At 37.9% G+C, this 25,000-nt stretch overlaps 1 protein-coding gene across 2 annotated transcripts in view; it reads left to right on the top strand.

Annotated features, from left to right (window-relative positions):
- LOC131798120 (hemicentin-1-like) overlaps positions 1-21,100 on the top strand; it is a 23,224-nt gene extending 2,124 nt beyond the window's left edge. The window contains exons 2-26 of one of the 2 annotated variants that reach the window (XM_066159694.1): positions 1-23; positions 580-861; positions 1,312-1,593; positions 1,927-2,202; positions 3,037-3,318; positions 3,723-4,031; positions 4,663-4,935; positions 5,393-5,701; positions 6,253-6,528; positions 7,811-8,089; positions 8,431-8,706; positions 9,410-9,685; positions 10,537-10,812; positions 11,771-12,058; positions 12,366-12,680; positions 13,034-13,101; positions 13,641-13,872; positions 14,208-14,528; positions 15,683-15,982; positions 16,225-16,345; positions 16,440-16,749; positions 17,018-17,060; positions 17,369-17,635; positions 17,913-18,197; positions 20,519-21,100. The exon at positions 1-23 is cut by the window's left edge and continues 313 nt beyond it. In XM_066159694.1, coding sequence (XP_066015791.1) covers positions 1-23; positions 580-861; positions 1,312-1,593; positions 1,927-2,202; positions 3,037-3,318; positions 3,723-4,031; positions 4,663-4,935; positions 5,393-5,701; positions 6,253-6,528; positions 7,811-8,089; positions 8,431-8,706; positions 9,410-9,685; positions 10,537-10,812; positions 11,771-12,058; positions 12,366-12,680; positions 13,034-13,101; positions 13,641-13,872; positions 14,208-14,528; positions 15,683-15,982; positions 16,225-16,345; positions 16,440-16,749; positions 17,018-17,060; positions 17,369-17,635; positions 17,913-18,197; positions 20,519-20,892 — 6,343 coding nt within the window. In that variant the 3' untranslated portion in view covers positions 20,893-21,100. Of the gene's footprint in view, positions 24-579; positions 862-1,311; positions 1,594-1,926; positions 2,203-3,036; positions 3,319-3,722; positions 4,032-4,662; positions 4,936-5,392; positions 5,702-6,252; positions 6,529-7,810; positions 8,090-8,430; positions 8,707-9,409; positions 9,686-10,536; positions 10,813-11,770; positions 12,059-12,365; positions 12,681-13,033; positions 13,102-13,640; positions 13,876-14,207; positions 14,529-15,682; positions 15,983-16,224; positions 16,346-16,439; positions 16,750-17,017; positions 17,061-17,368; positions 17,636-17,912; positions 18,198-20,518 lie in introns of both variants that reach the window. The other variant, XM_066159693.1, reaches the window with a different exon arrangement.
- The last annotated feature ends 3,900 nt before the right edge of the window (positions 21,101-25,000 follow it).

The following is a 25,000-nucleotide window of genomic DNA, read 5'->3' as shown; positions in this document are numbered from 1 at the left end:
TAAATTGGAGATTTCGATACTGTGTAAGTAAAAAGAACCTATGAAAAAGAATGTTTTACAGACACACGAGGAATCATGTCAATAGTCAGAAATTTTGTCATTCAGATACTTAAATATGACAAATTAAATCTCACAGATTAAGTTGAGTATTTTTCATATTCGGTCTACTTAGGACTTGTTTATACCACCATTCTGGCTTGCTTGGGGAGAGCATCTCCTGTTTAGTGAGTTAGGTGCCCTCTATCACCGTAGAGAACAACTTCTCGCCTTACGCCAGCGCTTCTTAGACCGGCAAGGGACGTGTTCGGTGTGGACTGGTGACAGATAAAGCTGGAAGCAGGATTTCATGAGCACTCTTATCTGACCGAAAAAAAAAAAAAAAAAAAAAAAAAAAAAAGAAAGGGACTAGTCGCATGTTTTTCACCTGGACAATAAGTTGTTGTAGCTGTATCTTCGAACTTCATCATTTGGAAAGCTTAGCCACAGGAAAAATTATGTTTACAACAATTTATAAATAAAATTCTATTTCAAAGGTCTTGTTTTATATTAATTTGTTCTATTTCTTGCTGATAATAACAGATTTAGATCAACCAAATATTACTTCACCGGATACCAGACCCGTGGAAGGAACTGACGTGTCTTTATCGTGTTTTGTTGATGGTAAACCCACACCGACAGTATCCTGGACTGTGAATGGTTCTCCACTAAATACAAGCAGAAATTCAAGGGTTTCCCTGAGCAATTTAAACGAGCTACTGACTATAATGAGCTTAGACAGAACAGACAGTGGAGAATACCAGTGTGTGGCGAACAACAGTCTTGGAAATGTTTCTTCCAATCCCAGTGCACTTAGAGTGCAATGTAAGACAATATTTTTTCCTTTCAATCATAATTCTTATGAATATCACGTGTGAAATAGTAAGTTAATTAATTTCTCGATTTTGATATGTTTGTGATCTTTCTACCAAGTAAAGCATTTGTCTTCTTAATTTTTAAAGTATCGAGGAATTTTTAATTTACGAAGCATTAACTTTGGAATCTCTTATGCGGCGATTATTAAGCTTTTGGGTGAATGCTCTCAAGTAACCGGTAGGAAACTGTCTGATTTAGTTATGTTGCAACAAACTACATTTAATGATATTTCAGTGACTAAATTTAATGATCAATTACCATCATTCGTAGATTGTAGGAAGTAAATTCCAGTGGAATTAGCCATACTCAAGTCAATCTGATATATTGCACTTCAAAAAGCTTTTTTTGCTTTATTCTCACAAAACAAATCAGTCTGTAGCTATTATTTGTTATTTGCAGATCCACCGGCGATCGCTCTCAGTCCCTTGAATGCCACAAAAGAGGAGGGGGAACATTTCACTTGGTTTTGTGAGGCTTCAGGAAATCCAGAGCCAAATATATCATGGATCTTTAACGGGTCTCATATCAATACGAATTACAATCCTAACATTGTTTTTTCAAAAGACAAACGGAAATTGACGATTACGAATGTTAGCAGGAAAGACAGCGGAGAATACCAATGTCTGGCGTCCAATAACATCGGAAATGCTTCTTCCCAAGTTGTAACATTTGATGTACTATGTGAGTACGATGTGTCGTGAGAAAGACAATCTTGCAATTGCATTACTTGGAAGGAGATTATCTTAAGATCTAAAGAATGAACTCATTGAAATTATGGCTGATTGCAAATTATTTGCAGCCAAAACCAAACATTTAAATCAAAAGTCATTAAGTGGTGTCATTTGGGTGAAGTCAGACTAGGAATGGTTTGGTTATCATCGCTGTTGCTCACAACACGAAAATTTTGAATACTTGTTAAACCCCAGCAAATACTCCATCACACCTATGCGAAGACTTTGTTGTTGTTTACTATTCACAAAATACCACAAACTAACGGAATGTTTCCTGTTACAGACATACCAGAGATCACTGCTCATCCGGACAATGTGACTGAAAAAGAAGGAGAAAATGTCACCTTATTTTGTAACGCTATGGGGAATCCGGTACCAAAAATATCATGGAATAAGGGAGGATCACCTCTTAGTAACAGCTCCAGGGTTAATTTGTCGGCGGATAACAAACACCTTACTTTAACGAATGTAAAAAGAGTAGACAGCGGAGAATACCGATGTGTGGCCGCTAACAGCCTTGGATACGATACCTCCAATCCTGCTTATTTAGGAGTGCAATGTAGGTGGAACATTTTAATCGCTTGTTCTTTCGTATCTTACCTTTAATTAAGAAATTGTTTCAGATTTTGATGATGTCAAAGTCGGTGTGTTTGTTTGATGTTAAATGGTTCAGCCTGCATTTCCATATTTCTAATTTTTTCAGCTTCCGATGCCTATCCCTGTTTTAGCATTCTAAATGACTTAAAGTAGATTCAACATAAATGGGTTGTTTGTCCATTGCCTACCTCTAACGACAAAATCTTCAGATTTTCTTGACAGTTTGCAGGTAGCCATTAAGCCCTGAGTGAAGAGAGGCACTGTGAGCCAAAAGCAAAAAGCTAATATCCTCGCCTGTATTCGAAGCCGGACCTTTTAATTCGAGTTCCGGCGAACTAATCCCATGTCTCTTTATACATTTTTCTTGTAACTCCTCACTAGTTGTTTCGATGCGACTTTCAGTTCTATTTCTTAGTAATTACTTAATGAAAGTGTTTAAGAATTGATCGGTTCGTCCATTGCCTAGAGCAGATGGTAAGGTCCTTCATTTACACTATACCAACACGACTGAAGAGTTCGTAAGCAATATTATATTTTAGAGGCCTAAAGAAGCTTTCAGTCATCTTCGAATCTACACGTAAAACTAAGTGATTCAACTCACCCGTTTATGGCTTATTACCCAGGACTATAATTTACACTCTCATTTGGTCAATTAAGATTCGAGTCCATTTTGATGGGTGCATCATGTACAAGTCCTTGCCACAACCTTTTTCTTTCTTAAGTAGAGTTGACTTAGACTCAAGGGGGTAAAGGCCCAACACTGTTAATTTTGCTTGTCTCATATGGATGACTGTAGTTAAACCCGAGATCAGCCCTCTTCCACGATTAATTCAGAGAATCGAAGGAGAGAAGTTGACCATATTTTGCAACGCCACTGGAAATCCACTACCGACAACATCATGGACTAAAGACGGGAATTCTGTGTGCACCAGTTACGGTTCGAGAGTGAATTTGTCTTACGAAGGAAAACAGCTCATTGTCAAGAATGTGAGCAAAGGAGACAATGGAGTGTACCGATGTGTGGCGGAAAACAGTCTTGGAAATGTTACGTCCCATGGCACTACCTTGGAAGTGCATTGTAAGTAGTGAGCATTTTTAATAGATGAAACTTGAAGTTTTTCTTGTGAAGCTGAAATGGTTCATTTTGCTTTCCACGCAAGAGCCTTCCTTGGTCTTAAACGTTTTATATACATCAGAGTCTCGTTATCTCGAAAGTCTGAGGGACAACCAACTACCGAGTCGAGATAACAAAGTTATTATACATAATATTACTGCCTAATTTGCACTGGTTTGAAAGGCCTAAGAAAAGTTGGCCTAAAAGGCCTTGAATAACGGATTCCAGATTTATTTGCACGCTAAAAGATTCCCGTTATTATTGATGCCAAAACGGTGCGGAACTGAATTGGTTAATCTATGAAACTGGTACTTGAAAAGATAAGATATCATTAAATATGCAATTTATGCTTCGTTTTGCAAATGTAGATATACCAGGAGTCACAATGATTGGTGGTCCACAACAATTTGCAATTGTCGGTAAAATAAAGAAACTCCTATGCGAGTACGATGCTATGCCACCCGTGTCTGAAGTGCAGTGGATAAAAGATGGAGATGTGATTGCTAGAAATTCTAGTCTGCTGGTTAACGAGTCCCGCATCTCTGTTCCTCATTACAATGAAAGTCAAATACAGTTACTTATAAGTCAAAGTACTTCCCAGGATGCTGGAAACTACTCCTGCCTTGTTATTAATGCTGTTGGTAACTCATCCCAGAGGACGTCAGTCATAAGCCAGGGTACTGTATGCTAAAAAGCACTTTACAACTACGTTTGTTTTTTTTTGTTTGGCCATGGGTAATTCAAATTGGTTGAACAGTGGGGGTCTAATTTTTCGTAAGTGCTCCCATGAGGTTCTAGAGGGGCTGCTTTAAAATGTCCTTGCCATCCGGATGATTTACTTATTGGAGAAGCAGGTTCACATTTTCATTTTAGAGAAGGACGGAGGGGAATGAGGACCATGCGACGTTACAACAGAACCAATGCAATCCACAATCAGAAAATCAATAATTTAAAATCTTCAGCTGTTTAAAGAACTCCGGGATGGAACTAGTCCGTCCAGTGCCAAAAAATACTTAATCACAGGCGAAGACCTAATCATTCACGTGGAGCACCAAGAGTGCTATTTCAGAAAAATCCAATCTGCTCCTTTTTGTGTCCGGTTAATCAGGAGCTTTCTTGCTTGGGATAAAGCAACTCTCCCATAATTACGAATGAAACTCGTGTTTGTTCTATTCAGTGAACCGTTTCAAGTTTACAGCTGCTGGTGTATTCTGTTTCAAGTTAGTCTCTTGATTGAAAATATAAATGTCACAATTAGAATGGATGTTAAATATCAAATTAAGCAGCTCTTGCTTCTTTTTCACACAGAGCTGCCCTTAATCACCACCCGTCCAGAAGGGAAAACTCCCATAGAGGGAGAAAAGATAACTCTGTCCTGTAACGCCACCGGAAGTCCAGAACCATCAATATCCTGGGTTAAAGATGGATCTCCCATAAAGAGCAAATCTAGGATCGGCCTTTCAAAAGACAATAAGCGATTAACAATAACGAATATAAGCAGAACAGACAGCGGTGAATACCAGTGTGTGGCGAGAAACAGAGTTGGAAATGATACCTCAAATTCCAGAGTGGTTGTTCTTTGTAAGTGTCGTACACTCTTTAATTTCCAGGTCTTACTTGTTGTAACTGTATTTATAATCTTTATCAGTTGCATTGACATCCTGGAACCTTTTAAAGTGATCATTTCACTGCTCTTCCGTTGTCGAAAATTGGATGAAATGGTTGTTTATTTTAACCAGAAGCACAATTTACCTTTGGATGCACGTTCTTGATGCCGAAATGGGTAGTGCAGCTGTAGCCTTTTCTCAAATATTTTTCTCTTACTTATGTCATTGAAAATTTTATCTGATCTATTTCATTTTGTTCGTTACCTTGTCCAGTACTTGCCTGTTGTGAAATTCATGGGGCGTCGACTGGTGGTCGTCTGTTTGTTAAAAGTTAAATGTAGGTCGACATCAAGAAAGCTACAAAGTGATAATTGCATGCCACACGTTCGAATTATTTATTAGCTCTAACATCGACGCTATTTACTTTTCAGCTGAACCCGAGGTTACAATTGATGGCGATCAGGAGCAGTATTTGGCTAAAGGCAGCAATATCTGGCTGATATGTCGGTATGAAGCGTCGCCACCAGTGTCTGAAGTGCAATGGATAAAAGAAGGAACTGTAATTGTTCGAAATACTTCAGTGCAGATAAATGATTCAAGAGTGACAATTCCATCTTTCAATGAGAGTCAAATACAGTTGTCAATCACTGCAGCTTCCCTAAAGGATGGGGGAAATTACACCTGTAAAGTCACGAATATTTTAGGCAGCACGCGGGATACGACAATGATCATAATCAAAGGTAAATGATAACCAGTTAAACTAGCCAATTGGTGGAGAATATTTCCTTCAGTAACGTTTATTAATCAGTCATTTCTATCAAATTTAAAACCATAAGGTAAGAATACAATTGTACCACTTTAACTGACGAGAACGTTTTCTCCCGTACCACATTTACAACGAGATCGTCCTTGAAAACTGCTCATGAGTTACTGTCATCTTCCAAACCCTAAACGTAGTACACTGTATGTTATTTTTTGGTGCTGTGTATTGTGAGATTACCATACGAATTTATAGAAAATGTAATATAGGCATTATACAATTCCTGCACCAAAACGCAATATCTAACGAATTTATTAACTATTAGTCAGCTCTACAAATTCGTTTTCTCTTGTTTTGGTCAGAGTTACACGTATGTATATATATTTTAATTATCATGCTTAGTCAATAAAACAACGGACAAGGTGAGAACTGTTAAATACGTTTGGAAAGAGATTACTATTACATGAACATGAAAACTTGTATTATTTTTTTTAATAATTTTTTTAATGATAATACTGTATTCATCCACAGATAAACCTGAGATCGTGACGCATCCTCAAAATATCACAACAAGAGAAGGTCAAAACGTGACTTTATATTGTAACGCTACTGGAAGTCCAGTTCCAACAATATCATGGTACAAGAATGGATATCCTATAAATAACAGCTTCAGTACCATTTTTTCACCAAGCCATGAACAGTTGACAATAAGGAATGTGAACAGAATAGACAGTGGCGATTACACATGTCAAGCAAAAAACAGAGTTGGAACGGATACTTCTAACGCTTCCACGATTAATGTTCAGTGTAAGTGACTTAAATTAGTCATTGTACATGAATAAGCACTAGGAGTCCTTTTGATGTGCCATTAATCCATCACGAAATGTCGAGAATTTACTTGGCTCCCTCAAGCTGGCCGAACAATTTATTCAGATTTAGCACGCTGTTTCAGCCAATCAAAATGCTTTTCATATAGATACCTCATTATAATTGCTTTTGTAGCTCTAGCAACAATTATTTTTTTTATCGGCCGTTCTGTCTTCTTCCTTTTGGATCGAACTATGCTTTCTTAGTATGGAGGATCGTCTCGCCGGAATTTTTACTATCAGAGGGCGTCTTTTTCACTGGTTCTTCGTCCTGTTATTGTTAGTATTTTATTCATCCACTCAAGGAGGTAAAAGACATTTTTCATTATTCGAAGACATAATTTTAACAGATTTGGAAGCGGAAATCAACCTCGTTGACTTCCGCATACGAGGTATAGGTCCTGGCCGCGCATTTATTTCATCAGTTTAAATATCCGGATATTCACAATGCAAATGGATTGAATTCGCTCGAGTGTGAGAGAAGGACCTTGTTAAGCTAAATTTGTTGAGATTCACTGTTTCAGTCCATTACCTTAAGCAAGATATTTCGATATTGTAATTTAATTCGAATGTTTCATTTTTCTTGTGTAATTGCCTCGATTAAATCTGCTAACCCGATTGATCGAATTCATTGCCTCTAATATCTTGCCAAGGTAAGCTTAGTTTATCTACCCTAGATGTGCTTCGATAATTACAAATTTTACACTCGCTTACTCATTTACAATACTCATTTTGACCCGAAAGAATTCCGATGGTTTTCTAACTAATTACTGATATACTTACTCTTAGTCTAGTTCATGTTTTACGAGGAGATTTTGTCTCAATGGGAAGTGATTGGTTCCTGTACTTTGAAAATGTTAGTTGCCATCGGACGTAAATTTTTTTAAAATTTGACTTTTTGTGGCTGGGTTGTTTGTGAATGATATCACGACATACATTATAAATTACAACTGTTTCTTGTACCCAGTACAATTTATGTTTATAAGCATGTCACTATCTGGCGTTATGCAGCCTTTCTCCATAAAGAACTTCCTTTTCTAGCACCACTTTATTTCCTTGAAACGAAAGATTGAGCAATGATCAGTCAGTTGTCTGACTGTGAAGCAAAGATACGCTGAAAAAGCAAACCGCGAGCCAATTGGTCACATAACGTAATTTGTTGACATGTCATATTTATGCTTTCGTGATAGTCCTTTCAAAGCAAAATCTTTTCCAAATTGCAGTTCGAGCTGAGATCGTCTTTCATCCTCAAGTGAATATCATAAAAGAAGAGGGAAGTAATTTGACTTTATTTTGTAATGCCACTGGAAACCCAGCACCGATAATATCATGGACCAAAGATGGATCTCCCACAAAAAACAATTCCAGAATCAGGTTTTCAAAACATAACCGGCTGTTGACCATATCAAATGTGAACAGAACAGACAGCGGCCACTACCGTTGTGTAGCGAAGAACAGCTTGGGAAATAATACCTCAAACGTTTCTGCTATTAACATTCAATGTAAGTTCTCATCTCACTACTGTACTGGTATGAATACTCTACTTTCTCTTACCAGGGTATGAATAGCGTTTTGACACTCGGCGTCGGCTGTCAGCAGATTTCATGCTTCTTTCTCCAATTCACCCTTTTTTTCGTTTCCGCTATAGTCAACTTTTGTTATAATTATTGTTTAATAAACATGGCCTTTGAAGAACATTTGCTCCTGCTCTCTGCAGGAAAATTTCATCCTATGCTTTTTTTATAACAGAAAACGGATGTACAGTCATGTATGCATTTCTATGCAGACGTTTTGTTTATCTGTGATTTGCCCTTTGCTAACAAGATTGATTTCAAAATTGCAGATAAACCTGAGATTACTTCTCATCCTAAAAGTGTGGATATACAAGAAGGAGGAAACGTGACCTTTTCTTGTAATTATACTGCAAATCCATCACCGACAACATCATGGACTAAAGATGAATCGCCTATAACTAACGATTCGAGGATCAGTTATTCAGTTGTCAATAAAGTTTTGACAATAACGAATGTGAACAGAAAGGACAGTGGAGAATACAGATGTGAGGCGAGCAACAAACTTGGAAACGACACATCAGAAGCTGCTGAATTAAATGTGAAATGTGAGTTCATTGCATTGTCCTTTAAGATATCGATTAGAAATAGAACAGAGAATTTTAATACGCAAAGTCTCTTTCGCAGTAAACACCTTAAGGTAACGTCTACGGGGAAATCGATATTTTAAAATCTTCTTTTTTGAGTCCTCGAAAACGATTACGAAATGCTCGTAAGAAATAATTAATAATTTGGTCGGAGAACAAACTCTCCCATGAATGGCCGTAATAAGGTGGTCGGGAATATACTTTTACCCTTTAACTCCCATGAGTGAGAGAATTTCTCCTTACAGTGTCAATGCAATATTAAGCAGATAAGTAATGAGAATAAAGAAAAATAGCGATTAGGGAATAATTATTTGATCCAGTACTAAATTCTCTGAATTAACATTATAAAAATTTTACGGTTGGCATTGAGAAGAATAACAAATTTGATCTAGGAGTTAGAGGGTTAAAAAATTTGGAAGTGAGCACATCTTACATGACAGCTATTAGAAATAATTACGAAATAAAGAGATTTATCCATGTAAAACACGTTTGATAACTCCATTATATCTCCATCATCTTGCTAAAAACTGTACTGAACACTTGTTCAAGATATACGCAAAAATGTTTGTTCAAGAATTTGACCACAACTTGTTGTATAGTAACATAATCGTGAGAACAATTTCTACGCATAGCCTTACTAAGAGAGTTTCTTTGTGCATTTCAGATCGCCCTGAGATAACAAAACATCCGCAGAATGTTACGGTAGCAGAAAGAAATAATGTGACCTTAACTTGTAATGCTACCGGAAATCCAGAGCCACAGTTTTCATGGTTTAAAGTTGAAAATACTGTGAAAAGCAACAACAGGATTAATATGTCAGCAAAAACGTCGCACCTGACAATAACAGATGTGAACAGACATGACAGCGGAGGATACCTGTGTGTCGCCCATAATGAAGTTGGAAACGATACCTCGATAATTGTCATATTAGATGTGCAATGTAAGTAAAGCACTATTAATACAATTATGTACTGTTAGCAGACGCGAGACAAGGCCTACAGCGAAGTGCGCTTTCAGGTTATTTCATAAGTTCGTGCTCTTTTTTGAACTTTCCGAACTGTCTGTTTTATAAGTCTTGCAAGTCAAGAGCCATGTTTGCATTTTTTCTACGGAGATTTTCAGTAACCTGCATATCCCCCTTTGCTGCTGAAGCTACGTTTCAGCTTTGCCATTTTTTGAAGTATTACAAGCATATATACTGTTCGCTTCAAAACAAGTCAGAGATTACCAAAAGGGGTTTTTCCTAAATAATGATTTATTTGTATTCTTACGTTCATTACACTTCAGTTTTCGCCATCATAAATGGAGAGCGAACGATAATCGAATTGTAAGCCCCGGATTGCGCACGGAAACGTTTCTCTTTATTCAGATGAGTCATTTGTCTCGCTGAATCGTTTAATTCCACAGAGCATAGTCTAGTTAATATCCATTCACACCAACAAAACATATTTAAGTAAACTGAGCTCAAGTGAATGAAAGTATGACACAGAGGGCTAAAAAAAATCACTTTCCTATTATGCAAATTTGTAAAGTATATAAACGATGGTACGAATATTCCTAACGATAAAATCCTCTGATGAGTGAGCAATCACGAAACAGGCTTGTAGGGATGAAACTATAGTCTCTCTGTTTTTCCCCTATCGCAACACGTATATATATATATATATCATTAGCAATAAATTAAACAGCGGACAAGTTGTGAACTGTTTAATACATTTGGAAAACAATTCCTATAACTCGAAATTGATATTTATAATAATTTTTTTTTGGTAATACTGTATTTATCCACAGATAAACCTGAGATCGCGACGCATCCTCACAATATCAGAACAAGAGAAGGTCAAAACGTGACTATATATTGTAACGCTACTGGAAATCCAGTTCCAACAATATCATGGTACAAGAATGAATATCCTATAAGTAACGGCTTCAGGATCATTTTGTCTCCAGGCTATGAACAGTTGACAATAAGGAATGTGAACAGAATAGACAGTGGCAATTACACATGTCGAGGGAACAACTCAGTTGGAGCGGATACTTCGGACGCTTCCACGATTAATGTTCAGTGTAAGTGATTTAAATTAGCCATGAATAAGCACTAGTAGGCCTTTGGATGTGCCATAAATCCATCATGGAATGTCGATTATTTACTTGGCTCTCTCAAGCTCGGCAGAAAATCTACTCTGATTAAGCACGCTGTTTCAGCCAATCAGAATACGTGTCATATGGATACCTCATAATAATTGTTTTGCAGCTCTAGCAGTAATTATTTTTTCATCGGCAGTTCTTTCTTCTTCCTTTTGGATCAACCTATGCTTTTTTAGTATGGACGATCTTCTTGCCTGAATTTTTACCTTCAGAGGGCGTCTTTTTCGCTGATTCTTCGTCCTATTACTGTTAGTGTTTTATTCATCTACTCAAGGAGATAAAAGGAATTTTTCATTATTCGAAGACAGAATTTTAACGGATTTGGAAGTGGAAATCAGCTTCGTTGACTTCCATCCGAGGTATAGGCCCTGGCTGCCCATCGATTATATCAATTTAAATCTCCGGATATTCACAATGTAAGCGGATTAAATTCTCTATAGTGTGCGTAATGTTTTGGTTCGAAAAATGTTAACGGTTAGTTAAACAGCGGCTTTTAAGCTTCCCAGTTTAGATAAATTCAAGGTCGCCAGTTTTGTACTGTGGCTCTTAGGTACACTTTCTTGGGTTGCGAATTACGTCAAGCGGCAAACATGTTAGCTGCAGATGGTCACATTACGTTTGAGTAAACAAATTACAGACGAAAGGAAAAATAGAAACAAGTTGAGAAAAATTTGACACGAGAAAGAATTAGGAAGAAAAATAAGAGAAGCTTTGGAACCGCACGGCTATGTAGCTATGGACACTTGAGTAAATGTTTCAGCTTGTAATCGAATGATAATTTCTATTTCGCATTGAGAAATCTGTTTGATAATTCGCATATCTCTGAAACTTATCAAACTTGCACGATTTTCTAATTAATAACTATGTTGTTTTTTAGTTGCACCTGAAATCTCCATACATCCGAGGAATGTCACAATAGTAAGAGGAGATAGTGTGACTTTTAGTTGTTCAGTCGTGGGGAACCCAACTCCCAGTGTTGTTTGGGAAAAGGACAGAAAAGACCTAAATGTAACAGGAAATAGTCGATTTAACTTGTCCTCAAGGAACAATAATCTCAGTTTAGAAATTGCAGAAGTTCACAGCTCAGACTCAGGACAATACAGATGTGTAGCTGAAAACAGCAAAAATATATCATATTCATCTGCAGCTACCCTCACAGTGCAGTGTGAGTAAATTCGCTTGAAATATTTTCAGATATTACCCAGTGTAGTTTCAAATGCCCTGTATTGCTGTGACATGCAATATTTTATTAAATTGCTTTGTTGCGTTCATAAGCTGTATGCCGTAATATGATACGAGAGGAAACGTTGCCAAAGGAAAAAAAGACAACATTTCATAATGCTAATTGCCCTCTATAACCTTGTCCTTAGCTTTTCGGTGGAGACTTTTAGAAATCGTTGACGGTAATTCTAATTTCTTGTTCTTTTTTGTTTCTTTTTTTGTTTGTTTTTTTGTTTGTTTTTTTCCTACAGATGTACCAGACCCACCAGAGGATGTCAAAGTGATCTCAAGAGCTTCACGGGAAGTGAATGTCTCCTGGATGGCTGGTTCTAATGGAAACAGCGCTATTCAGAACTACACAGTGGAAATCAGAGAAGATAAGCAGACTTTCAAAGATGCCATATGTCAAGGAACACTCTTAAAGAATAATTGTGTGATTTACTCCACAAGAGTTTCTATCAAAGAGCTGCTTCCTTGGACAACATATTACCTCAGGGTGTTTGCCAGGAACATGATTGGTCCTGGTAACTACAGCTCTGTAGTAAATGTTACCACCGAAGAAGAAGGTGCTCTTTTTCTAATATTTTAAGTTCCTTTTCATTTGATAAATCTTATCATATACCTGTATTTTGGAGATTCCTTCGGCAACTGGTAAATTGATTAAGTTGATGTTGAGCTTTTAACACTTGTCTTCCATTTACTTCGTGTCATTTGTCTGTTTGTTTTTTTGTGTTTTTTGCAATGTTTTGTCCGTTATTTTTTAACTCTGCACTAGGCTTTACCTATGCTTTGAGTTGACTTTTTTAACTGTAAATGTATTGCTATTATACCATTGGGCTTTGTTATAAAAATTCTATACTTCAATTCTATATATTTCTTGTAACTCACGGGGAGAAAATGTGCTATTATTTGTTTACAGTACCAAGTTCCGCTCCACCATTTAACGTGACTGTCCTCAATTCTACTGCTGTTAACGTTTCTTGGCAGGTAGTAAACCCACTTTTTTTCACTTAGCATTTATTAGAGTTTCCTGCTTCACTGACACCGTTATCAAAAGTTTTTTTTTAAATAGCTTTGCTCTATAACACTCAGAAAAGACAATACTAAGACATGCGCAGCGGGCAGGTTGGACACTTTTTTTTTCGCAACAGTTCTTGGTGACTTATTTACTAATTGACTGTGGTTCCGAGTAGTCACAACTGTGCTAACATAACAATGAATGCATGAACATCTTTTGAAATGACTGCAGGAGCTAAAGAAATGAATCTATCGCATTGTACTGCAATACAATTTAGGAAGTGATGTTGCATGTGGTATATTTATCAAGTAATTGTGGCTAAAAGATATTCATATTCATCATTATTGCTTGGACAGACTGGAAACCGAAAGGAGCATGGTTAATATGCCGTGTGAGTGAATTATTACTCAACATGTTGAAATTAATAGCAGTTTGATACCTTTGTTGATTAATTTTATTCTACTCGGCTCCCTCATCACAGTTTAGTATTATTATCATTGTCATCTAGATGCTCACTAAGGAAGACGCTAGAGGTGATATTCTGGGCTATTACATTCTGTACAAGAGAAAAAGCGAGCCAGAGGCATCGTGGAAGAACAAAACTGTTGACAGAGCGGAGACTACGTCTTCAGTACTGGCGTCTCTAGATGAGTACACATCATACCAGTTTGCCATACAGGCCTTCAACCGCAAGGGTGTCAGCGGTCGGAGTGAAATTGTGGAGAGAGAGACAGATGAAGGTGGTAAATTGCTGAGATTTGAATTTTTCTCTTTTAAATTCGTGACTTGTTTTGCTGTTTTGTTTTGTTGTGTTTTGTTTAAGCATAAGAAAAATCAAAAACAGCAGAAAAGGGACAGCTTGTTTAAAATCACATGATCTACTTTTCGTGTTTTGAAATTTAGTCAGTTCCCCCAACGTAGAAAGAAATAATGTTTTAAATAATACATTGAGCGAGAAATTTTTCTTTCTTGTAAATTTTTATCATAAACACCAATTAGTATGTACTTTACAGCAAGACAAATAAACTTTCAATTGTAAATTTTACTGTTTATTTAAATGTTGTTTAATTCCTAGTTGTTCCAGAGCCACCTCAGAACATTGCTGTTATCACAAAAGGTTCGCGAGCTATAAATATCTCCTGGACGGCTGGTTTTGATGGAAATAGTGCCATTGGAAACTACACAGTAGAGATCAGTGAACATGATCAGATCTTTAAGGATGTTATTTGTCAAGGATCACTCTCAAGCAGTGCATGCGTGGTTTCCAGTCTCTCCACAACTGCTTCTCTTACTGGTCTTTTTCCTTGGACAATATATAATATCAGAGTGTTTGCCAGAAACAAAATTGGCAGAAGTAACAGCAGCCCTATTCTGAATGTTACCACAGATGAAGCAGGTATGCTGCTTACTCTATGGAGTTTTTTGCTATGTATGAAGAGAGTTATGGATGAAAGCTACACAATTACCACAAGAACATGGCAGGGGGTTGGGAGATACACTGGAAACTTCTGGTAATGTTTGATATTAACTGATTCTCTCCTCAAGTTACCTGACTTAAAGAAATGTTTCATAATGTAATGACTGTTTTGAAAGAGCAAATCTTGTAGCTGTTATTTTGAATAACCACCTGTCTTTTGGACATTTTGGCACTAACGCCTCCCTCCAAATTGGTGGATTCGAATGAAAGCAACAAAAAAGTTCTTGACAAATATGAGAAAAACGAAGTCTGAATCGGCGTTCTTCTTCTTTACACCGTGGTTCGAAGACAATGAGCTCTGAAGAAGTAAATATCGATTCGTAACGCCACACCGCTTAAATTTGTACTGAACTTTAGGAAGCTCTTACGCACTTAAATTTTCAGGAAATTAAGACTAATCCCAAAGGAAGCACGCTTCTTTTCAGATATGACTGAGTTTCCACATGTGACAGTGTTAAAATAATCACTGGTACATTACGACACTATAATCACTATTTTGAAATATATAACAGAAGAAGAAGGCAAATTGCGCAATTTCATTGTCAGGAAACTATTTTTTTTGTGTGGTTTGAGGCTGTAGAATTTTGCTGATAGACACAATTTTGCCGGTAAAAACAAATAATATGCAGGAGTGGGAATGATGCAAGTATTTATTATCATGCCAACTTCAAGGGTGTGTTCTACATCTGCAACGGTGCATACATGTATGTACAGTACATTTTGTGGATTATTTCAAATTAGAAACGTTTATGTCCTAATTTCTACTAGTCATGATATACTGCTAGTTTCCTTTGTTTCGCAGTCTGTTCTTGAATACAATGATGCAAAGTGCAAGACAAAGTTATAATGTGACCAAAAAAAAAAATTCAAATTTCTGCACCCTGTTTTCCGTGCACTGCAGCGTAATGGGTTTGATACTCCTCCAATCAAGTTAGCAAGTCATTATCTTTCCTTAAAAGATGATTTCCTATATGCAAGAGTTAATTTAATTTTAATCTAACATTCTATGATGGAGTGTTTTGTACTCACCGATAACTAACTGTGAAACTATTATTTATGTTTTCCTCTCATAGAACCAAGTCGCGGAGCAGAAAATGTTTCTTTTAGTGAAGTAAACTACACGACAAACAGAATCACTTGGGCAGAACTTCCTAAAGAGGCGGCAAATGGTGTTATTAAACTTTACGAAGTCCGTCTCGAGTTAAAGGAGAGCTGTTTGAAGGTTGACTTTACCTTTCATGCGATAAACACAACCAAAACAAGTGAATTACTGACTGGCTTCTGGATGTGTGCAAAGTATGAAGTGTCTATTAGAGGTTACACTGTGGCAGGGCCTGGACCTTATGGCAAAGCTATAGTCGTTCAAACAAAAAGTATGTTGGAAAAGTGAAACTAATGATCTGTTGCATCGGCTTTATACTTCAGAGTTTTCATCAAGTTATATAATTTTTTTGTGTCCCGTACTTTGTCCTTATCCTAAACCTTAAAAAACACGGCAAAGTGCTCAGCATTTTCGTTGCCTGCTTCTCAAAGACATAGTGTAGCCAGATACTAAGCCATTGAGTTTTCATTTTCAATGTGGGTGTAAGATCGGTCCTTTCTTTTGCTTGCACAGGTTTGAAATTATCCCAAACATGGTCAAAAGAAACACCATCTCCACCTTCCTTCTCTCAGATTCCAAGTGGAGAAGGCATAACAGCAAACATAACATTACCACGCTTTCCAGGGAATGCAAAGTATGAGACCTTTTATTGAACTGTTTTTTCTTAAGAGAAGAATTTGCGAATCTTTTAAGCTTTATGGGGAATTAATGAACATCCTACTTCACAGGTTCTTTCAAGTCATTGTTATAAGATACAGCGTGGACTATACTGGTCTGGTTAACTCACCTGAGAGTTTTACATCAAAGGATTTGATGACGTATGAAGAGGTCCACAAATCTCCGGTTCCTGCCGCGTATGTCACTTTTCAGTTTAGAGGGCAGGACTTTGATGTGTTCCGAAAATTTGTTGTTGGAGATGGAAGACATTCAAGCAGTAAACCAAGAAATAGGAGAGGCAGTGATGGGGAGGTCTTTCTTAACAAACCACTCCAGCCAAATACCAATTACAGAGTGTTTCTCAGAGCTTTTATAGAGAAGGTACAGTGACGAACGTCCTCTTTTGAAAATGCAAACTCCTAAGACAAAATTCAATCTTGGTTCACTCGAATTACATTCAACCATCGCTTAGTAAGTTACGTACTACTGTTCGGCCAATCAGTCAGTCAATTGGTCCGTCAGATGTATTCTTCATTGAAGCTTTTGATTTCAATTGTACGATGGGGAACAAGTAAAGATACTTTGAGCGCAGAAAAAAAATCCTAGAGTTTCATGGGTGATTTCTTTCTTCCTGCTTTTTTGATTGCAGATGGTGTACTTCTCTAGTAACTTCGTAACGATTGAAATCAAAGGTAAAGTTCATGGAATTCGTTTGTCACTGAAACGACAAATTTTCAACCAACTCGAACAAATAAATTACTTATTGATTATGTCAATGAACAGCTACTTCAACAACCCTTTAGGCAATAAATCACGGAGTAGTGGTTTCTTTATTTTCTCTGAAAGATGTCCCGTTAGGCTCTCGCATTCATTGAGACCCTTATCAGATATGCCCTTTAGAGGGTAGATCCCGTGTAATTTCTTTTTCTCTCTGAGAAAATGACTCTTCCGATTTGTTATTGTTGTAAAAACTGCCGCTAACTTAGTGAAATTCTACCAGGCGAGCCCGCCGTCAAAGACCTACCGGAGAGAACCATTTTTCAAGTTGGCGATGTGGTAGTATTAACATGTGAGGCTACTGGAGATCCTAAGCCTTCTGTTACATGGAGTAAAGATGGAAATACCAGTATACCACGGGCTCAATTCAGAAACGATGGCCACATTCTTGTCATTCAAGAGGTCGCACCTAGTGACGGAGGCATTTATGAATGCAGAGCATCAAACGTTTTTGGGCAACGCCGAACAGCTACAGCAGTGATCATCGCCGGTTAGTATCATCAACTGTGGTATGACTGGCCACAAAATGAAATTTTTCCTTAATGCGAGCAGAAGCTAAATACGATTGATGTCAGATTTCATGAGTGAAATATTCGAATCCAGGACCCCATGAACTTTCAAATAACGGGTAGAAACTATGCTTATAAGCTTTCAGTAAGTATTAGAGGTTTTTTATTAAACGTTCTCCTGTTAACGCCACCTACTCTTATTCTTTGGCTGTGTGAAAGATGTTGAATCTTACCTTTTTACCTCCTTTTTAAACTCAGTGCCACCCAGCATCATGAAAGACGTTTCCCCTAGATCAGTTCTATGTGCAAAGGAAACTTCGTGTTCTTTGCTATGCCACGCGACTAGTGACATTCCATTTAACTACTCTTGGAGAAGGAATGACCAGGCTCTAGATGGCCATAACATTAAGGTCATGAACAACAGTGTTATTATCACTCCTCTTGATGATCAAGATTTTGGAGATTATGTGTGTCACGCCACAAACTCATTTGGATCTACAACTTACAAAATAACTTTATCAGAAAGCAGAGAAGAGGAAAATAGTAAGTGTTGTCAATGTTAAACGCTCTCAACGTTCAAGAAACCTTTGATCCTTTACAGTTCTATCTGATTTCAGCACGTAGTGTTTATGGATACTTTACTCCGTCCACAGGCGGCCCAAGCTCCGGCTGTGAGATGATCATCTTGCGAAATAAGAGTCATGGCGAAATTATAAGAGTTTGTTTAGGAATATTTACGACCGATGTTAGGAATAAAAAATACAATCAAATTCTCAATACAAATACCTCACCTTACTTCCACAGTGCATCGCTTGTTATCTGACCGTTTACAACGTTGAAAAGTTTGTAAAGGAGGCGGGTTACCAAGCTAGTTTTTAATGGTCGTATGTCAGAATGACTGTGTACGCAGACCGTTAGAGACGTTTAAACTAGAAATTTTTTAAGCAAACTGCGGTTTAGCGTCGGTTTCACGGGAAGGATTGGGGTTTTTAGTGAATTGAAATGAAACTACAGTATATGTGCTTGGATTTTCCAACATAGTAAATGGTCAGATAACAAGCGATGCACTGTGGAAGTAAGGTTAGGTATTTTTATTGAGAATTTGATTGTCGCAGGAATGGGCTCCTGGCGGTCGTTAATATTCCCATGCAAACTTTTATAATTTCGCCATGACTCTTTTTTCGCAAGATGATTATCTCACAGCTGGAGCTTGGGCCGCCCGTGCTACGTCAGATACGTTTTCCATCAAACGTTTAAGGAGGCTTTATAGGGTTTTTTGACCGCGTCAGATCTGGGTACGTACATAGCGCGAGCTTTAAAAGTGTCAACATGCAAGACAAGCATGGCGGCTCAACACGATCGCACGATTGTCATGTGAAAATTTTGAGAGATTTCAGCGAGGCAAATTGAAGAAAATTAAAGTCAAAGCCAAATTTTCACTGGCGAGCGCCTCCCTTCGTAAAGCCTTAGCTTAATGACGAAAATCATTTTGATAATATTTACTACAGCAAACGATAGTCCGAACCTTGCTCATCGCCATTTGATGATGTCTAGTGACCTAGAAAAGCGAAATCGTATAGAGAATAATACATGGTTGCTTGTAGATGTGGAATTTCTCTTCTATAGAGTTGAACACTGGAAGAGAAATTCCATATCTACAAACAACAATTTATTATATTGTTTATCATATAAACACAATAGCCCCTTATTGGGAAGAAAAGCCGGCTTCAATAATGAATGAAAATAAACGAATCGACAATCCTCGAATGACAATCGTAAAGTGCGTTGGCGCTGACTCTTAATTAAGATGGAAAAATGCGTTGAATCATGATTACAAACGCAACAATGGTCGTAATTTTCAATTTACAAGATTCTCATTTATTGACTTTGTCCTTACCGACAGAAGAAGTCTTTCAGGTACTCGGCTAAAATCGGCCAGTGGCAAATCTTCCAGTTGTCGATTTTCATTCTCAGCTGAGAGAAATGCTAACATCAAAGCCACTGAATGCGCAACTTTCGGTTTATTTTTTTTACTCAAAGTTTGAAACTCATTGTCTGTCAGCGATACGGATTTTTTAGTGTTTTAGCCGCCATAATTCGAGATGCCTCCGGCACACAACTTGCGTTGAGAATCGTGAAGGCTTTGCTGTTTATTCATCAACCTGACCGAGTGACGCCAAAAGCGAGTAACGTGTCAGCAGCTGATTGGCTATATCAATACATGTGAATAAATACGATATTTTTTCACGTGTGTTGTTACGGTTTCTCTCAGGGCCGGAAATCCTTGTATAACACCGCAGTTTATGTGATTAAAAAAATTTCTAGAAAAACATTACGCTAGCACGCGCGCCCACATTGAGAAAAAACCCTATAGAGCCTCCTCAATTTGATAATAAAATTTTTGTTTTTAATTCTTATCTTTTAGTTTATTTTCAGAGGAACCTACAGTAGGCTAAAATCTAAGCACATGCGTTTAAAATCGAAGAAAATAAAAAGATAAGACAAAACGAAACGATTAAGAACCAAAACACTTAATAAATATATAAAAAGGTCTCATGACAAAACAAAAATTGAAAAGAAAAACAAACAAACAACGAAATAAACAAACAAGACTTTTGGTCATGATTTACAATTAATTTAGATTAGAACATTGGGATCAAATAATGTCAACCTCTATGCCACTTATAGCTTTAGAATTGCCTTTTTTACCCAATTTGAATTTCGTTTTGACTTATTTTCAAAAAGGAAGGTTTTCATTTTTTTTTTTGTAATGTTTCATAATAAGCAATGATGTGATCTCGAGGGATTTGTTTTTACACACTGTACTTCTATTTATCTGTATATTTTCTTTACTTTTTGGACAGATGTACAGAGCATCTTTCGGGCTAATGACATCATATGGTCATGGATCGTTTTCCTGTTGCTTGTTTTGATCGGTGTATTGATATGGCGGCTTAGAAGAGCTCAGGCGAGCAACAGACCAGCGACTGCTAAGAAAGCCACCATTAGAGATACTGTCCAGTCTGTCTTTCCACTTGAGCAGCATGCGTCAGAACCAGCGTCATATATGGAGCTACGTCCCAGGCCTTCGGAAGGACAAACACGAGTCCCCCCTGAATACCAGTCCTTACAAGGGAGCCACGTGAACGCTGGGTATTACAACGTGGTTCCCGAGGGAGGGAACAAAAGAGGATCAAATGAAGAAATATATGAGGAAATAGAGCTTTCAGATTGTTAATTTCTAGTTTTTAAGGGAGTTTGTTGTTACACAGTCACATATAGATATAGATAATTTCAGCAATGTTGTAGCCTACTCGCCAACTAAACGTAAAAAAGGAAGGTTTTTAGGTGTTGTTATAAAATATGCCTCTACAGAGGATCATTGCTCAATACACTAAATCCGTTTGAATATTGACTGTATGATCTGTCCGCACAATAAATTCTGAATTGTTGTTTTCCCAAATAGAGAAGCCTTGACTGTGCTCTGTTCTGTTGTAAAGCACGAAGGAAGCGGATAGAGTACTCTCATGCTCTATGCTCTCATAAAGCACGCTACAATAAGCCAATCAGAATCCCTGTTAGAATGGTTCAAATAATCTGATAGGCTGTACAAGACGAAAGCTGTCAAAAATGTAATACTATCAAAGTTCAAAAACCATCAAAGTTCACATTCTGCAATAGTTTACAAACTTACTAATAATAGTTCGGCGGGTCGAATTTGACGCTTTTTGCTTCCTGACGCTTCCTGAAGTTTTTTAGTCTCTAATACAGAATCTGAAAGTGAAATGTTCGGTGAAATCCGGCCGAATTGTGGCTCACAAAAACAAGCAAGTCTTTTCACAAATATACTACACGAGTGGTAGCTGTTTTTGATTTTTATTACCGTACGTAAGCTTACAATCTAATTGAGTGTGGAAACCTTCGAAACTCGGACTGTTCTTTTCGTTTTCTCTTTGAGGATTTTCTTCTCTGCTCATGTTATAATAACGTCAATTATGGCGCCTGGCATATTTTAAAAACGTTTGTTGGTTCTTCTGTTGCTATTTCTCGACTTGCCTGTTCAAAATTTTCACTTTCAATTAAAGAAAAAAAACTAGAGAAAAGTCCCGGAAAAGGTCGGACATGATTCAATTTGGCAGATGGCGTGACAGCTTTAGCTCTGTGCTCTATACTCCCATAGAGCACGATCGTTCAAGCAATTACAGCGTGCGTCATATCCGAACTTAATTACAATAATGGATAGGGGATAACACTCGGTCCGCAACTCACAACTTGGACTTCGAACTCGTCATGACCGGTATTTATCTATCGCTGAGAGAGGAGGCGGGGGAGGGGTGCGGAGAGATTTTTTTGGCGACAACGGAGTTTTTACGTGAACCCCTCAAAGTATACAGGCGTTTTTTTTTTTTGTTTTTTTTGTTTTTGTTTTTTTTTTATTTTTTATTATATTTATCCCTATATGTTGGCGGGGGAAGATTTCACGATGCCCCCTCCCTCTTCTCTTCCAGCCACCTCAAAAAGCTAGTATTAATTTACGGATACAAGTGACACTATATCAATGCTTACGTCTCATGAATTTTTTTAAACCGGATAAACTAGTGAGCAGTACGGCACGAGTGAAATTGAAACTGAAACATTCTTTTTTCTCGTACTGAGCGTTTCTGCAGACTTCGACAAATACTTTTTACAAGTAGGGAACTGAAAGTAAGCTTAGTTGCATAATATGTACATGGTAAACACGATGTCTTCTCTCGACCTACACGCATAGTGTGAAACAATCGGAAAGTTTCTGAAAGGTGTGACAAAGGTGCTTTACATGTATGACATTTTCCGGACGTACGTGATGTGTTTGAGGGCCCCTTACATTATTTACCTACAGAGATAAGCGAAATTTGCTGATTTGGAAACCCATTTATGATAGCCTTCTTAATACGTGCGTGGTTACAGTTAATTGTAGTCTTACAACAAACGTTGTAATTTACTTAGCTTTGTTTTTAGACTTAAACCATTTTTGCGATCCCTATATCGTGTTTCGCAGAACAGTGAGAACAAAAACTTGAAAGGGTTAACCCCTGAGCCCGTGGCGTCGCCAGAATTTGTCTCCGGTCTCTGAAAAGAACTTAAAGGAGGAATTGTTGCTTGGAATACCTTTTTAATTAAACGTAATAAACGCTTTTTGGTGGAATAACTCGAAAGGGATATACAATTACTTATTTAGTTGTTTCGGAATGGTAGAATACTGTATTGTAAGCGTTCCAGACAAGATGTCTTTACTTCAGACATAGTTTGATGCTACACTGGTTTGCAGATTTAATGAATGTGACCGAAGAAGTTACAATTCATAGACCCAACGTTTCGACACTCCTGTCTAGTGCCTTCATCAGGGCATAGGGTAAAATATGGATTGGACCATTTTTTGGACCATTTTTTGGACCATTTTTTGGACCATTTTTTGGACTATTTATTGGACCATTTTTCGGGACCATTTTATAGGGGGAAGCATACCATTAGTACTCAAGGAGGGGTGGGATGCAGTCTACTAGTACTGAGGGAGGGGTGGGAGGCAGAGTGTTATTACTCAGGGAGGGGTGAGAGAAGGACTATTGCTAGGCAGTGAGGGGTGAGAGGTGGATGTAATAGTAAACACTACTTGTCAATGGAGCATTTACTCGATCGTACAAATTATCTTCATCGGTTTTTCGACTGACTTTTTGAATGTTCTCATTTTTGTCGTTCCGCGAAAGCAAACTGCCACGTGAACACTGGACTTTGATTTCTATTGAAAATATCGCGTTTCAGATCCTCTACTATTGAGCTATGCCTGTGCCTTTTGAGTCGGCATGTGTACCATCAGTTGCTTCACGGTTCCCTTCGCGTGTACAGTATGTAATTACTAAATTTATCGATCTTCCTTTTGTCATTCATCTTATCAGACGAGATCACGAAATTTCCGGTCCTTAGCCCTTAACTTAGCAGCATATAGAATTCACGTATTCACAAACAAAGGAGTTAATCACCAACACCGGAAATAGCGACCAGGCATTCCTCGCGACTCCCTTACGTTTGTTTCCAATTTGCTCGGGCCGCTGCCAATCACTTCTTGTATAAAAACCTACGTAACCTGCCAAGTGGAAGTACGTTGGCTACTGTTGCTTGCCGATATTTTCCGTCGGCAAAACGGAGAAGTCAGTAAATGTGACCGATTCTGCCCGGAAAATTTTATTGTCTGAAGCTTGGATATGTCAGGAGAATTTCATTGACAGCTGGATTAATTACACCCCATGTTGTGAAACCATTATGAAGACGTCGCGCTTTCCTTCGCTTTTTTTGTCACATACAAAAAGGGAAATGTGAGGCAACTGAAAGATGATTCATGCTAACCCGTCGGTATCACTTAGCACTGGCACAAGTCGACCTAAGAGGCACACGTATAACTCAATAGTGGAGGATCGAAAACAGAAATGGAATTGGTGATATTTTCAATGACAATTATAGTCCAGTGTTTAAGTGCCAGTTTCGCATTCGCACGACAAAAGATTAAAGAAACGTTACGGCCCAGCGCAAAATTTTGACATACAAATAATCAGTCGAAAAGCCGCTCAAAATAATTTGTGATTCAATGAACACTCCCTAAGTCAGTAGCAGTTACCAGTATATCAACTTCCCACCCCTCCCTTTGGGGGGGAGGCTGACCATTAGCACTTAGGGGTCGGTGGGATGCAGTCTATCAGCATTCAGGGAGGGATGGTAGGAAGACTGTTGTTACTGAGGGAGGGGTGGAGGACGAACTATCAGTAAGCAGAGAGGGGTGGGAGGTTTATGTATGAGTAACTACTACTAATTATGGAGTGTTCATTGAATCATACAAATTGTTTTGAGCGGTTTTTCGACCGATTATTACTATGTCGAAATTCTTGTGCTGGGTCGTAGCGTTTATTTCATTCTTGTCATGCGAATGCGAAACTGGCACTTAAACACTGGACTGTAATTGTTATTGAAAATATCGCCATCTTCCACTGTTAAGTCCAGTGCGTGTGCCTGTTTGGTCGACTTGTGCCAGTGCTAAGGGATACTCGTGAATCATCTTTCAGTTGCCTCACGTTTCCCTTTTTGTATGTGACTATGGGCCTATCCGCACTAGCGACAAAATTGTTAATATAGACAAATTTTCTGTCATTACCAACACTCTACAGGTGCGGATGGTTTGTCGTGACTCGACAATTTTTTGAGGCGGACAAATTTTTCAAGCGCACCGCCGACAAAAATCCTCCCGTCAAAAGCTTGGGAAAATCTACTAAATAAACAAAACCGTGATAAACTTGTCTATCATATGTCGTAAACACTAC

Source organism: Pocillopora verrucosa, chromosome 12, assembly GCF_036669915.1.
Source record: "Pocillopora verrucosa isolate sample1 chromosome 12, ASM3666991v2, whole genome shotgun sequence".
NCBI classification, from domain to species: domain Eukaryota; kingdom Metazoa; phylum Cnidaria; class Anthozoa; order Scleractinia; family Pocilloporidae; genus Pocillopora; species Pocillopora verrucosa.
Note: the sequence above shows the minus strand (reverse complement) of the source record. Positions and strands in the feature narration are given on the sequence as shown.